Here is a 14,135-nt window from a genome sequence, read left to right as displayed (position 1 = left end):
AAGTATTAGGTAAGATGGCCATTATGCTGTCTGATACTGTGGGAACAAAGATTAAAAAAGAACTAATAAAAAAAACCTACTAACTTATGTTAGCACTGACTGGACTGATCTAAACCAAACTCTTCAATAAACGCGCCAAAAACAAGAATTGAGTCTTACCGTCATGGTGTGATGAAAATGAAACTGCCAGCAACGTCGACTGTCCACACGTCACGATTTTATTTTTCCAAAGAAAACTTATAAATTGAGGCATGTCACAGACAAAGGCGTTTTTTCCTTCACGTTATTGTTAAAACACGTTTTTACCATGTAGGTTACCATGTTTTAGAAAAAATTAGTACTATGCTATGCTGTTTCAAACGCACCTGTCTTTAATTACGAAGCATTCCTTCAGATCCTAACGTTTATCATTTGAGCTGAAGTCTGCTGGAAAGAACCCGCCAATTTGAAGGAATCGTTTGCATGAATGATTCGGTAATTTACCACTGCAAAGCGTTACACGGACCCACCATGATAGATCATTATCTAATTTCTATGCTAAACCAGCCAACAAACACCATGGAAAAAATATGAAAACAACCACTTATCATTTTTGTGTTACCCATGGGCTATGCAAAGGAGTAATTTCAATACACCACATTACTTTCAATAAGTCCCTGAGCTGTGAAGTAATTCGAGGTCGTTTTTCTTCCTTTTTTGTGTGTATGAGTGAAACCGCAGTTGCTCCAATAACAAATTGTGTATGTCCATGGATTGGATGTTTGGGTAATTGTGGTGAATCTCATATAGTGAGTTCTCATTAAAGCAGGAGGTCAACAAAAAGAAGAAATAGAAACGTATTTAGGAGAAACATTACTATTTCATGAAGAAAAGTCACAAATTTCAAAGTGAATTTAAGGCGATGTTTTATTTAAAAAGGAAAGTTGGCAAAATATACCAAACCAAAAACTATCAAATTATACAAACAACACACTGATTCAAACACTGTCCTAATATTCAATACTTTTTCTCCTGCCATATCACATCTCTTTGGGAAATCCATGCAGTCGAGTATTACGGGCTTCTTAACATCAAAACATATTTCACAGGATTTGACACCGGAGAATACAAATTTAACATGGTTACAGGATTGGGACATCATGTGATCTATTACATAGAAATGACACTAGTAGGCCTAGGGCTGGTATTCTGCAAGATTAACACCAATACATTCGCAATAGTTACATTGATGAACAAGATTCACTGACTGTTTAACCACATATAAATGAAAGTTTATCACTTCTTTATGTTTCTTGGAAATATTACAAAACACGAAGTAAAAAAAACTCACGAGACAAAAAACAAAACAAATACAAGGCACTTTTAAATCTGATCTCAGAGCTGTGTTCAGTACATTCTTATCGGAGCAGCTTCAAGATGTGTTTTCTTGAATACAGTCACAAACATTAAGTTTCTGTAAAGCATAACAGAAAAAACAGATTGTCTGTATTTTGACAAGTCACTATCTAAAAAGCGAATAAAACGGGTTACATTCAAGTAAAGCCCAAATTAAAGCAGAGAAATATCTGAAAATATTAAAAACACTTAAAAAAAATCTGATTGTCTTTTGCAAAATATCCACTATAAAAACACAAGATTGTTCTCATAATTTGCTGGTGAGTGTCCGAGAACAATTCTGTTAAATAACTAATTATAACACGTATGTTCTATATTTAACAGGTCTCAAGATCTGTTAGCCTCTTCTCAATCCCTTTGACAAAAACAGGCCTGTAAACGTTGCAATATTGGGTAGTTTTAGCTTTAAAAATGAAGCTGGTCCTGTGTAAATATGGCTGTGGAGATACAGTGTGTGGACTGAATGTGTGCTGTATATTGCGTAATCCTAACAGGATTAGCAACAATGAATTCCCATGTATTGCGAAGTCGCTGAATCATTTGTGCTTTCCGTTGCTTTATAAAGGCCCAGCGCTCTTAAACAGACAGTTCACCTAAAAATGGAAACATTTATTCACCCTAAAGTCTATTCATATGCAAGCTTTGTGAAGGAACAGACCAACATTGAAGTCATTTCACATTGATCACAAAAGCAAAATAAAACATTTCTTCAAGAATTGGTCAACATACAGTTAAGTCCATTAATATTTGGACATTGACACAATTTTTTGGCTCTAGTCTATAGACTAACACAATGGATTTGAATGAAAAGAACAATATGTGATTTAACTGCAGATTGTCAGCTTTAACTTCAGGGTATTTACATCCAAATCAGGTGAACGGTGTAGGAATTAGGCTGCCGTCACACTAGACTTTTCTCCCCATAGACTTCCATTCATACGCATGCAAATGCGGCAGACCAGAAACGCAAGCTCATGCGACAAGTTTTGCAGTTCGCTGCGTTGCAACGTTTAAGCATTGTGAACTCTGACCTGCAAAATCGCATCACGTAACTGTATGAGACCAATCAAAGATAAAAACATGAACTGTCTGGACAGAAATATAAAATATGGAGCAATCACTCACTTTTTAAAATGCCTAATCATCTTGTTCAATCCTGCCATTTTTCACAGCGCCGTACGAAAGAATTTTGCAAGCTCAAATTCTAGTGTGACTGCAGCATTACAACAGTTTGAACTCTGGACATTTTCTTTGCTCATTGTAATTGGGATAATGAAGGAATAACACACACCTGGCCATGAAACAGCTTAGAAGCCAATTGTCCAAAAACTTTTGGACTCTTAACAAGTGGGAGGCACATATGCAAACTGATGTAATTCCTACACTGTTTACCAAATTTGGATATAAATAGCCTCATGTTAAAGCTGACAGTCACAGTCTGCCGTCAAAGCACTTCTTGTTTGTTTTATTTTAAATCCATTGTGTTAGTGTATAGAGTCAAGAATGTTAGAATTGTATCGATGTCTAAATATTTATGGACCTAACTGTATTTGTATGGTCCTTTGCCTGATAAAAGAATTCAAGAAAAAATATAGGAGATTTGGTTCCATCCATCAGTTAACTGGATGGAGGTAGATCCAAAAGCAAGCAAGCATTACCAGCGGACTAAATGATTAAAGAAATAGAGAGGGTGCTCGCTGCAGAGCCATTTAAGGCAGAGCTGAGCTCCAGCGAGGAGGAGCATGAGCTCTCGTTCTGCCTCCTGTAAGCTGTTTTAATGCGTACACCAACCCCACCCCTAACCCTACCCCCAGTGACATCACTCGTAGAAGAAGTGCAAAAAAGGTGGAGCTCAAGCTCAAGCTCCCCCTCGCTGGAGCTCAGCTCGCCCAAATGGCTCTGCAGCGAGCACCACTTGAAGAAATATGGCTTATTCCAGTAGAGAAAACACTGTTGTTTTACTGGCAAGTCTAGTTATAACCTTTTGAATAAACATTACAAAGTTAACCCCTTAGCATTCCTGTATATAAAATGGGCAGTAAACTGAAATGCTAACAGGTTAAAATGAAGAAATCCGGAAAATAGATTTCATTTAGATTTGGCCTGTTCTTCACAAAGTCCCATCATAAGACTTGGAGGACTTGACTTATTGTCAACTCAAAACTGTCAAATGAATCAGTTTTAAGATACTTCAGTTGTGCTTTTGTGTGCTTGTAAGCTCCCTTATAGAGATTACTCAAAGAAGGATATTGATATAGAATGACGAGGCAGTGAATAAATTAAGTTTCCATTTTTTTGTGAATTACCCATGTAATCATACTGCAGTCTGGTTATTTTCAACACTGGAGCTGTAAACGTACACTTTAATGTGTAATGCTTGTTCTGCTCAGCTTTGAGCATTCCCGATCATATTCCCTTTATCATTTTTTTCACATTCCTTATTAATGGTATTCCTTTTTATGAAATCACTCTCTAAAGCCCATAGTATGCTCTGTTTTTGTGCATATGTTGGGGTGTGAGGGCAGTGCACATGAAGCAAATATGGAGTTCTCTTCTGACACGTGCTTTGAATTATTTACGCACTTCTTCGTTTGACCACAAGATGTCAACACAAAACCAGACCTTCGTTTCAGTCTTAAACGACAACAACAACAACATACAAACAAAAACAACAAAACTACTGAAAACACCAAAAACAACAGACGCCCGTGTCGGTGAGTGCATGTGTAAGGGGATTAAAAAATATCAATGTTTTTTTAAAGGATTATTCCACTTTCAGAATAGATAGTTGAATAGTATATAATTTGTTCACTCCCTTGTCATCCAAAATGATTATGCCTTTGTTTCTTCAGTCATAAAGAAATAGTTTTATAGGTAAACTTTCCAGGAATTGTTTCCATTAAGTGGTCTTGTATGGTAGGAACTGCAGTTTCACTGCGGCTATAAAGTGCTTTACATAATCTCAGACAAGGAATAAGTGTCTTATCTAACAATACAATCCATCATTTTCTTAAAAGAATGAAATTTTGTAATGTTACATACTATTTTAACCACAAAAGCTTGTCTTGGACTAGTTCTGGGATGCAAACTTTTGTGGATTGGAGACAAATGCTGGAATGTTTTCCTCAAAATCCTTTTTTTTTCATCTGAAGAAAGAAAGAAATCGTGGATGACAAGAGGCTGGAAGTTTTTATTTTAGAAGTGAACTAGTCCTTTAATCATGTCCAAAGACTAATTTGGCTCAACTTTTAAAGGGTAAAATGAACAGATATTGGACAAATATGAATCTTTATAGTGTGCATGGGCCAAAACTTTATTTATTTAGAGTTTATTTAAATGGCGCTGGCTGCGTCCGAAATCATATACTTCCTTACAATATAGTATATTTAAAGCAGCAAGTGAGCCGAGTATTATGTCCGAATTCATAAACTGTAAAACCCAACAGTCAACTTTATCAAATGAAATGAGTGTAGTTAACTCAAAATTGACTAAAAGTTAACTCTACTCATTTGAAAAGAGTTTTGAACTCAGTGTTGAAGGTAATGAGTTCATTAATTACCTCATTACTTCAACTTAAATGGAGTAAGTTCACAGCACTCATATAGGTTAATTTTTTAACTCAAATGGTTTGTTGCAATTGGTTTCCTCAAACGGTTTAAGTTGACTTAACTTATTGGGTTTTACAGTACTCAGTTGGATTGAGTTCTCTTCATTTATTGGGTTTTACTGTGCTCAAATTGCTTTATTTACTCAAATGGATTATGTTCACAGCACTCACTAGAATTAGTTTTTGAACTTAAATGGTTTGTAGCAATTGGTTTCCTCAAACGGTTTGAGCTACCTTAACTTTTTGGGTTTTACAGTGCAGTATTTAAAAAACAGTATGCAAGGAGCAGTGTTGGGCAACAACGCGAAACTAGTAATGCGCTACAGTAACTAATACTGCAACGCATTACTTTTTAAATATATTAACTCTGTTACCGTTACTATATGATGCGTTTTGGAAAATTTATTAATTTTGGCTGCAGTCTAGTCTACATCTTCCTGTTTATAGTAGTGACGCATTGTGAGATTGGTGGATGCCAACCAACCACCGTAAAGAAGACGCGTCGTGTACAAGGCGCCAGACTGAACAAAAGTAAAGTGAAAGCAGAGACCGGGTGCGTGCGAGAGAGGCCAAGTGTGTGTCCAAAAGAGAGACTGAATGCAAGTTTAACAGGTAGAGTGTGTGCGAGAGAGACCAAATGCGTGCGAGGTAGCCTAATTGTGCGTGTGAGAGACCAAGAGACTCAAGCGTTACTATCATTAATAAATAAAATGAATGGTTGTCTATAATAGCAGTTTTTTTGGTGCTGAGTTTCACCATATTGATTCTGAATGATAATTCAGATCACTTTCATTTATTTATTTCATAAAGGTTTTGTGTTTGTAGTATATTGTCGCTATTTTCATACTCAAGCTGTAAAGGAACATGTTTAAGGATAAAACACAAACTTTTATGACGAGTGTGTTATGATGAGTGTTTTAAAAATGACTTTTTATTTAAGTATGTTTTGTGTTTTAGTTGTGAGAATGCAAATTAAAACTGTGTATTCTCCATGCAGCACTGAAGTGACGTTATAGGGGCATTAAAAATGTTCTTTGCAAAAAGCAACTCAAAATTACTTTTAACCGTAATGCATTACTTTTTGGTGTAAGTAACTAAGTTACTTTTTAAATGAAGTAACTAGTAACTGTAACTATTTTTCACTATTTTTCAAACACTGGCAAGAAGTACCCAGATGACCTTCTACTTTCTAGTTATGTCTCTGAAGTGTGCATCCAATAGACGCTACGCTATTCCATAACGCAATGTAAGATAATTAATCAGTCAAGCGACGCAACTGACGCAGGTAGTTCACGTGATAATGACTAATGATGGATGTAGTACTCTATACTACTCACATTCATACTATATAGAAGATCGTTGTGTAGTAAATTCAAATGCAGTACATACTCGTGTAGTAGGTGATTTCGGACGCAGCTTGTGTGTTTAACTGTGTGCATTTCAAAATAAAAGCCTACTTGGTGCTTCAGCATTCAGTCTCCTTGCTGTTGCTCTGTGGATGCCGGTTTACTCTGAAGGACATGGCGTTCTCTCGGTTCTCCGTCAGATCATCAAATGACCGTGACACTGAGCCGGAGGTAGGAAAGTCTTCTCCTAGGACTTGATCCAGGTGGGAATCATAGCTGGGGTCTTCTTTGATGGTGGCCATGCGTTGAGGCTCTATGTTTGGGAGTGGACACGGGGTTGGGGTTTGGATAGGGGCTGGAGCCACTTGAGAGATGGAGACGGGTGGAGTGCTGGTCTGCAGAGGACCACATGCATGGAAGCGTGGCACCACTGAGGAGCCCGCAGATGACGGAGGTTTGAAGATCCGCACCGAGGCTGATTCTAGACTGCTCAGCAACTCAGCATTCTGGGGCGATGTATAAACACAGTCAGGCATTTGAAAAGAATGAAAAGTATGAAATGAAAGTAGCTTTGATCTGATTGGTACTTACGCTGGGGTAGAAGAGTGGCTTTGTGCTCAGCTCATACTGCTGATCAAGTTTCTTATCCTAAAAAAATAAAATAAAATAAGGAATTTGTTCATACAAAAAGTTCAAGTCACGGCCAACAGATTTATCTCACTTTGTTTCATGTCTAAATATGTCTAAATATTATCATGTCATAATAAAAGCAAAAACACACATTCTCTCTTTGACCCCAAGTCTATGCTGGGACTGGCTGTTGCTTATTCCCTTATCATTTCTTTGCATAATAAGCATGTGAAATTGTGTCATTAGATGAATCTGAATAATATGAATGATATTTCTGATGTGAATGTCAGTGTTTCCTTTTTTTGTTTTGCTCTTGGTATCTAAATTCTGTGTTGTCTGTTGTTGATAAAACTTCAATTGCTCTTAGACTAAATTGCGATGTGTTCATTGTTTTGTATTGTGTTTTTCTGGGATTGATTTAACTCTTTTGCTTTTGTTCCTCGTGAAAAGGGATGTTTTGTGTGTGATTATATATATTAATTTCTCTTGTTTTGCTTTGTTCTGAGCCCCTATTATGCATTTTAAAAGATAATTTTTTGGTTTTGGGGGTCTCCAACAACAGGCTGATAAAGACGACTGATTGCATATAATATGCATTTATTTTTACCTAATTATCCCATGATATGATTTGTTCAGCGATTTATTTGTTCCCAAACCCCTCCTTTGCATCAGGCTAATCTGCTGTAATTTGTTCGAGGACCCAGTCTTTATGATTGGTCGACTGGGTTCAGCGCGAGACAGAGAAATGTCCAGCGCAACAATGAAGTACTCAGAGTGCAGGGTATACGTGACAGCCCAATGCAGGAATGCAATAAAGCAATGCAGTAAAACACCAGCATATTACTCTACTCTTAACCCTAACCTCAAGTAATAGCAACGACATACAATCAGTAATAATCCCCGCAGTGTCAAAAGTTGAACTATTTTGAAAATTGACCACGCTGCATGTGTGAGAAACAGCTGCTGATGGCTATAAAACAACAAAAGGCAGAGGATTGTGAGTTCAGAAACTCATTTAAATTGTTAAAGGAAGAAGCACGTGTCGGATTTTCAACGTGGTTTTGGACGCATTATGTGAATAGCCCCATAAAGATTTAACCTGAGAGATACAGTACAAGCACTGATCTATAATAGGTTATTGATTACAAGCCGCGCGGAGCGACTACAAGTTACTAGACACAATTAAACACATACTTGCAAACTACAGAAAACGAGGCAACCATTTTATTCACACTTACATGTTATGATCCAGAGAAAGAACAAACTGGTCCATATGAAATGCAACAGTTACTGACAAAGTCCCTGTCAATGTCTGACAAAGTCCCATACATAATAGTCTCTGCTGCTCCTTCCTTTAATAGCGAATAGCCGGCGAATCCCGCATTGCAGTGTAGGTTATTGTATCAAAAATCAGAAAAATGACAGGAACAAACACAGCACACGATTGGCTATACTGTGATATTGTTGTGAAAATTAACTTTAACCCTATATTCCCCACAGCCGAATCTTCAACAGTGATCGTCATCTTCATCATGATCAGTCCCATGATCCCCCATGCTCTGCTAGTGTCTAACTGGAAAGACGACTTCACGTTTTACTGAATCCGGTGCTACTTGTTTGTTGATGTACCATATTGACGTCAATGTGTTCAAGCAAAATATCCAAACTCAACACGACTCATTTATTTCACTCTGAGTCAACTTTTTCATTAAAGAATCAATCATTTTAATCACGGTGCACTAGTTTTAAACCTCAGCTGGATGTTATCATTCACTTAGAGCTGTGTTACACACTGCATGGAAGTGAACCCATTTTCAAAAACCCATAATAGCTTTGAATGTTTTGTTTAGCTACTACAACAAACTAAGGTGAACATGTCGATGGTGAAAACTCACCACACAATGCACCAGAATGCTGAGAGGAATCCAGAAGAGAAGTGAGAAAACCACCACTGAGCCAACAATGTTATCTGCCAGAAACTTCCCTGAAAACACACAGGCACACACATCTCACATCTTCATTGGCTTTTGAGTGAGATGAAATCACTGTGTTTACAGTCAGCTTACCAAAAGTATTGATGTCCAACTTCTCAATGAAATCCCACAGCCTCTCAATAACATCCTGGACTTGTTTCATGCATTTGCCCTGAATGAAAATGAACAAATATTTCATTCAATGAATGCAAAACTGTCTTCAACTGTCTTGAAAACTACTGCAATTGATTTGTGAATGAAGAGTGGCTTTTACAGACACTCACCGCGCCATCACAAAAACCCACAGTGCATGGTTTGCCTTTGCGCAGAAAGAGAGGGCTGCCCTTGTCACCAATATAAGGAGCGCAAACACCGTTTTTATCCTTGCAGCAAACTTTACAAGAGTTGTGCGTCTCTGAAGAATTACATACAAAAAGAGTGTGGAATAAGGCTTCATTGCCGTTGAAACTCTACTTTTATGTACAGTACAGACATTATGAGCTGAACGGGAGTTTACCATTGCAAGCACAGGACTGCAGGTTCTTGACGGCCTCGCAAAAGGGGATACACTCTCCATTCAGACAGCGGCCGTTGTCCACACAGATGGTCTTATTGGGCAGATTCTCTGGTGGAGGACACTCACTGCCGTACCCTTTCACAAACACAAGAGCAACTTTGAGTAAGGATAAATGACATCAGTTAATGGCTACATCTGCCAATGGCTAGGTATTTGAGAAAATTTACCAGACACAATAAAAAAATCAGGTAGAACAAAATTAGATAACTGAGTATTTTGTTTTGCGGCAGGGTGACACAGTGGGTAGCACTGTTGCCTCACAGCAAGAAGGTCGCTGGTTTGAGCCCCTGCTGGGTCAGTTGGCATTTCTGTGTGGAGTTTGCATGTTCTCCCCATGTTCATATAGGTTTCCTTCAGGTGCTCCAGGTCCCCCCACCGTCCAAAGACGGTGAATTGAATAAGCTAAATTGTTTGTAGTGTATGTGTGTATGTCCTGCTCCTCCATGTTGGAGTTAGATGTTATGAAACACTAATATAGTGCAGCTAAAATATCTACCTCGATATAAACGAGCCTGGGAGTAAGTGTAGATTTGATCAAAAATATAATATCTTTTCATCTACAGAGTAAAGTAAAATATATTAATAGTACCAAAATGCATCAATTATTACATTTCTTTTTAAATCTTAAGAATAAAATAAATATAAATAATAATAAATATTAAGATAAAATTTAAATGCAAGTGGAAGAACAACAACAAAAACTCAGAAAATGTTTACTCGGCATGTAACAAGAAATGTTATAATAAAACAAAAAAAGTACTTTATAAAAATAAATGAATAACATAATAGTTTTTAAACATCCCTAAAACATGTTGATCAGGTTCTGCCGCCTCACCTGAGCAATTAGATCTTCCTTTGCAGGTGGCTTCCATTGGCTCCTGACAAACCTTGTTCTGCTTCTCAAACCTGCAGTCTTTGCAGCAGGGGCTGTTCCTGTCACTGATGTCAAAAAAGACAAAACTTACAGACACAAATATATGCAAACATGAATCTGTCTTCAATTATTCACTGACCAGTTGCATTTAAAAATGATCAAGATAAATGGGAGTGCATTATGTTTTTGGCTTTATTGTGTTTTCTGGCATGTAAGAAAATAAATCATGCATAATCTTAATTTAGTAAATCATAAATGTAACTTTGACATCATTTGTGCCCAAAAATATTTTTCTATATTTTTGGGAATGTTCAGGATCTCTTATCATGTGGATAGTATTTTAAGTTTTTCTCTCGTTTTTTACTTATAATTAATTTGGATGGACAATCAAAAATTTTCTACTTTCTAGAGAACTATACAGCCAATCAAAAACAGGAAACAACTTCAATTTTCTGGTTTTATTTTTTGATTGGTTTTAAAGCAGTCTACAACCATTCCACTTAGTTGTGTTTCAATGTACAAATTGTAGAAAAAATATATTGCATAATAGGGATGTCTTTTTGATTGGTTGGGGTTAGGCCAAGCCTAGACACAATAGTATGAACTTGAAGTTATAGTTCACCCGAAACTAAACATTTTGTAACAATTTTCTCACTTTTTACATGTTCCAAACCTGTATAAGTTTTTGTGTTGAATTATTTTAACACAAATAATTTAATTTTAACACATTTAACTTAGAAGTTGTTTTGAAGAAAAATGAAAACCTCTAACCATTCGTTTACCATAGTAAACTAATACCATAGCATTTGTCGTTCCTACAATGAAAGTCAAAATGATTACAGATTTTCAGTTTATTTCCAAATTTAAAAATATCTTCTTTTGTGTTCAACAGAATAGGGAAAATAATAAAGGTTTAAACCACATGAGGGTGAGTAAAGAGGGGCCAATTTTTTGGGGGTTCCTTTATGTAATAATCATGACATAAAATGTATATCTATAAATATATTCATAGGTTTTCAGTCATAATTATAGGATTAAAAGTTTACATTTGAATTCTTTTTGAGTCAGAGTTTTGAGACAAAAAGTTTAAATTATGACCATATCATATATATATATATATATATATATATATATATATATATATATATATATATATATATATATATATATATAAATAATGAACCGCCAACTTATCCAGCATATGTTTTACACAGTGGATGCCCTTCCAGCTGGCTGCAACCCAGTACTGGGAAACACCCATACACACTCACATTCACTACAGCCAATTTAGTTAATCCAATTCACCTATAGCGTATGTCTTTGGATTGTGTAGAAAACCTGTGCACCCGATAAATATGGTGGAAAGGGGCATCCACACTTTAAATGAACAGTGCTTTTTAGTTTTTCGCTGATCAGTCTTTATCATCACATAACTGCACATTCATAATAAGTCCACATGGAGGCGCTGTACCTGCACTGTACGCCTGGTTTCAGTTTGCAGTTTGCAGTGCAGCAGAGGTCACTGTTGAGGTGAAGCAGTCCAGGGTCACACTCTTCACCTTCCTCCACCCGTGAGTTTCCGCACACGTTACTGTTCCTCTCCTTGAAGCAGGTGGAGGCTTTGGCCCTCAGCCTCTTTGCTATGGACATCTTACTGCAGTTTGAAAATAACTGCAGGCCAGTTCAAAAACAGAACACTTACAGGATGATCATGTGACGTTTTGAATTGCTGAACAGACATTAGCGAAGGACGTACTTTATTGTTGGTGTGGTCCCCGCTAACCGCAATGGGGTACATCACATATTTGCCTCCCTGGTCCTCTCGGGGAGCACAGTATGACATATCATCTGGGTCATGAACAGCGCCGAAATTGTGGCCGAGCTCGTGGGTGGTGACCAAATCTGCTTCCTGTAGTCAAAATAATTAATGAATTAAATCAGTTTAGCTTCCACGCAATTTTATTATTATACATCTCGAGGTATCTCAAGGGTATATTCTGTAATATATGGAACATTTATTTATTTATCTATCAATGAATTTATTTATTATTTCAAATGATTTAAATTGTTAAATTGCTTAGATTTTTTTACTATTATATTAAACTCTTGCAATTTTACATTTTATTATAATTTTTTTATTTAAAACTGAACTTAATATTTTAAATATAAATTTGAATATTGATCTGTGCTTTTTATTCACTATATATATATATATATATATATATATATATATATATATATATATTTTTTTTTTTTTTTTTTTTTTTTTGTCTTATATTTTTATTTTAGAAAGGGTGTAACTATTGTAGTTTTTCATTAGTTTTGGGTTAATTTTATGATGATTTTATACGTTTATTTTCAGTGTTTGTTGCGTTTTTGCTATGTTATTAGTAATGCGTGTAATAGGGGTGTCACGATTTCGATTTTTAATCTAAATCGATCGAAATTTATGCTCAATTTCGATTATCGAATCAAAAAATAGAATCGTCGATGCTGCCACGCCCCCATGTCACGTCAGCTTGGCTTGCCAAGCAGGGAAAAAAACAGGCTTGTTAAAGTGCTTGTTAAACTGCAGAAGCAGGAGACCCGTCGACAGAACTTAAATCCTCTCCTCCTTAAATGAAGTCGCCGGTGTGTAAGCATTTTGGATTTCCAGTGAGTTATGTTGACAACGTTCGTGTTGTCGACAAAAAAAAAAAACACAGTTTTGCAAGCTCTGCTATGTACGTATTACGTACGGTTCGTCGGATAGACAACACCGGCATCGCGATCCTCCGCCCGCCCCCATTGCAAATCCGCTCGCGAAAAGTACACACTCAGGCCCTGTTTACACTGTCTTTGTTTTTAAATGGCAATTTATAACGACAACGATTTGACATCCACAGTGGCTTGTAGCATTTCTGAGCAGCCCTCCTTCCTTACTACCTCTGAAAATGCACATCACGTGACCACACAGACACAGACGCACACAGCCATGCGCTCGAGTCAGACGACTGCTTCAATCTTTCACTCACTTGTACTTAGTCATTTTAGCGAACACCTCAGATACTGGCTGGTTCCTGTTGGTTGTGCCTCTTTTTTACAGACGCCATTATAACGACACAGATCACTGCCTATTCACGAGTCCCGCAGAAAAAGTGATTGACAGGTGGTAATTATGTGTGTAACTTGCCTTTATTCATTTACTGTATGATTTGTTTATGGGTAAAACAAAGACCATGCAGGTCAGGTAGTTTAAACGGTAGGCTACAAATAATTAATTGGTCATTAATTAATTAATTATTCATAATCGAAAATCGAATCGAATCGTGCCTTCAGAATCGAAAATATAATCGAATCGAGAATTTGGAGGATCGTGACACCCTTAGCGTGTAATAGTTTACACACATTAAATTATATTATTATATTAATATCTTAATTGTGTTTTACAATATTCCTGGTCCTGCCATTGTTGTTAAAGCTAAAACCAGCATCATTTAACTACCAGAAATAAATGGTCTTAAAAGTTGGTGGTGGATACTTTTTTCCACTGTACTTAATGACAGTGACTATATTTAAATGGACATCAGTAATCAAATTATTTGCCTTAATCTGAATGCCCTCGTTAAGTGTGACATCACTCGAATCAGCTACCGGGTCCAAGCACTCTATTCAACTGAATGGGGAGACTCGTCAAATGGTAATAATAAACGTTTACTAAGTGATTTAATACTTTCGAAAATCCCTAATCGCA

The 14,135-nt window shown here is 36.7% G+C and overlaps 2 protein-coding genes across 8 annotated transcripts in view; both read right to left on the bottom strand.

The window, feature by feature from the left end:
- Window positions 1–468, bottom strand: part of asap2b (ArfGAP with SH3 domain, ankyrin repeat and PH domain 2b) — a 57,795-nt gene extending 57,327 nt beyond the window's left edge. Inside the window, exon 1 of one of the 4 annotated variants that reach the window (XM_073932731.1) lies at window positions 160–468. Coding sequence is in view for 1 of the 4 variants with exons in the window: in XM_073932729.1 (XP_073788830.1) it covers window positions 160–253 (94 nt within the window). In the remaining 3 variants the exon portion in view is untranslated. The remainder of the gene's footprint in view (window positions 1–159) is intronic. The other 3 variants (XM_073932736.1, XM_073932729.1, XM_073932734.1) reach the window with 3 other exon arrangements.
- A 420-nt stretch (window positions 469–888) lies between these two features.
- The window catches only part of adam17b (ADAM metallopeptidase domain 17b), a 28,552-nt gene continuing 15,305 nt past the window's right edge, over window positions 889–14,135 (bottom strand). The window contains exons 11-20 of one of the 4 annotated variants that reach the window (XR_012395825.1): window positions 12,159–12,311; window positions 11,874–12,073; window positions 10,364–10,467; window positions 9,469–9,603; window positions 9,236–9,366; window positions 9,045–9,123; window positions 8,874–8,962; window positions 6,940–6,996; window positions 3,308–6,854; window positions 889–3,060 (exon numbers count right to left, since the gene is read on the bottom strand). Coding sequence is in view for 2 of the 4 variants with exons in the window: in XM_073933356.1 (XP_073789457.1) it covers window positions 6,468–6,854; window positions 6,940–6,996; window positions 8,874–8,962; window positions 9,045–9,123; window positions 9,236–9,366; window positions 9,469–9,603; window positions 10,364–10,467; window positions 11,874–12,073; window positions 12,159–12,311 (1,335 nt within the window). In the remaining 2 variants the exon portion in view is untranslated. Of the gene's footprint in view, window positions 6,855–6,939; window positions 6,997–8,873; window positions 8,963–9,044; window positions 9,124–9,235; window positions 9,367–9,468; window positions 9,604–10,363; window positions 10,468–11,873; window positions 12,074–12,158; window positions 12,312–14,135 lie in introns of all 4 variants that reach the window. The other 3 variants (XR_012395824.1, XM_073933356.1, XM_021468637.3) reach the window with 3 other exon arrangements.

The sequence above is a fragment of the Danio rerio genome, chromosome 20 (assembly GCF_049306965.1).
Source record: "Danio rerio strain Tuebingen ecotype United States chromosome 20, GRCz12tu, whole genome shotgun sequence".
NCBI classification, from domain to species: Eukaryota; Metazoa; Chordata; class Actinopteri; order Cypriniformes; family Danionidae; genus Danio; species Danio rerio.
Note: the sequence above shows the minus strand (reverse complement) of the source record. Positions and strands in the feature narration are given on the sequence as shown.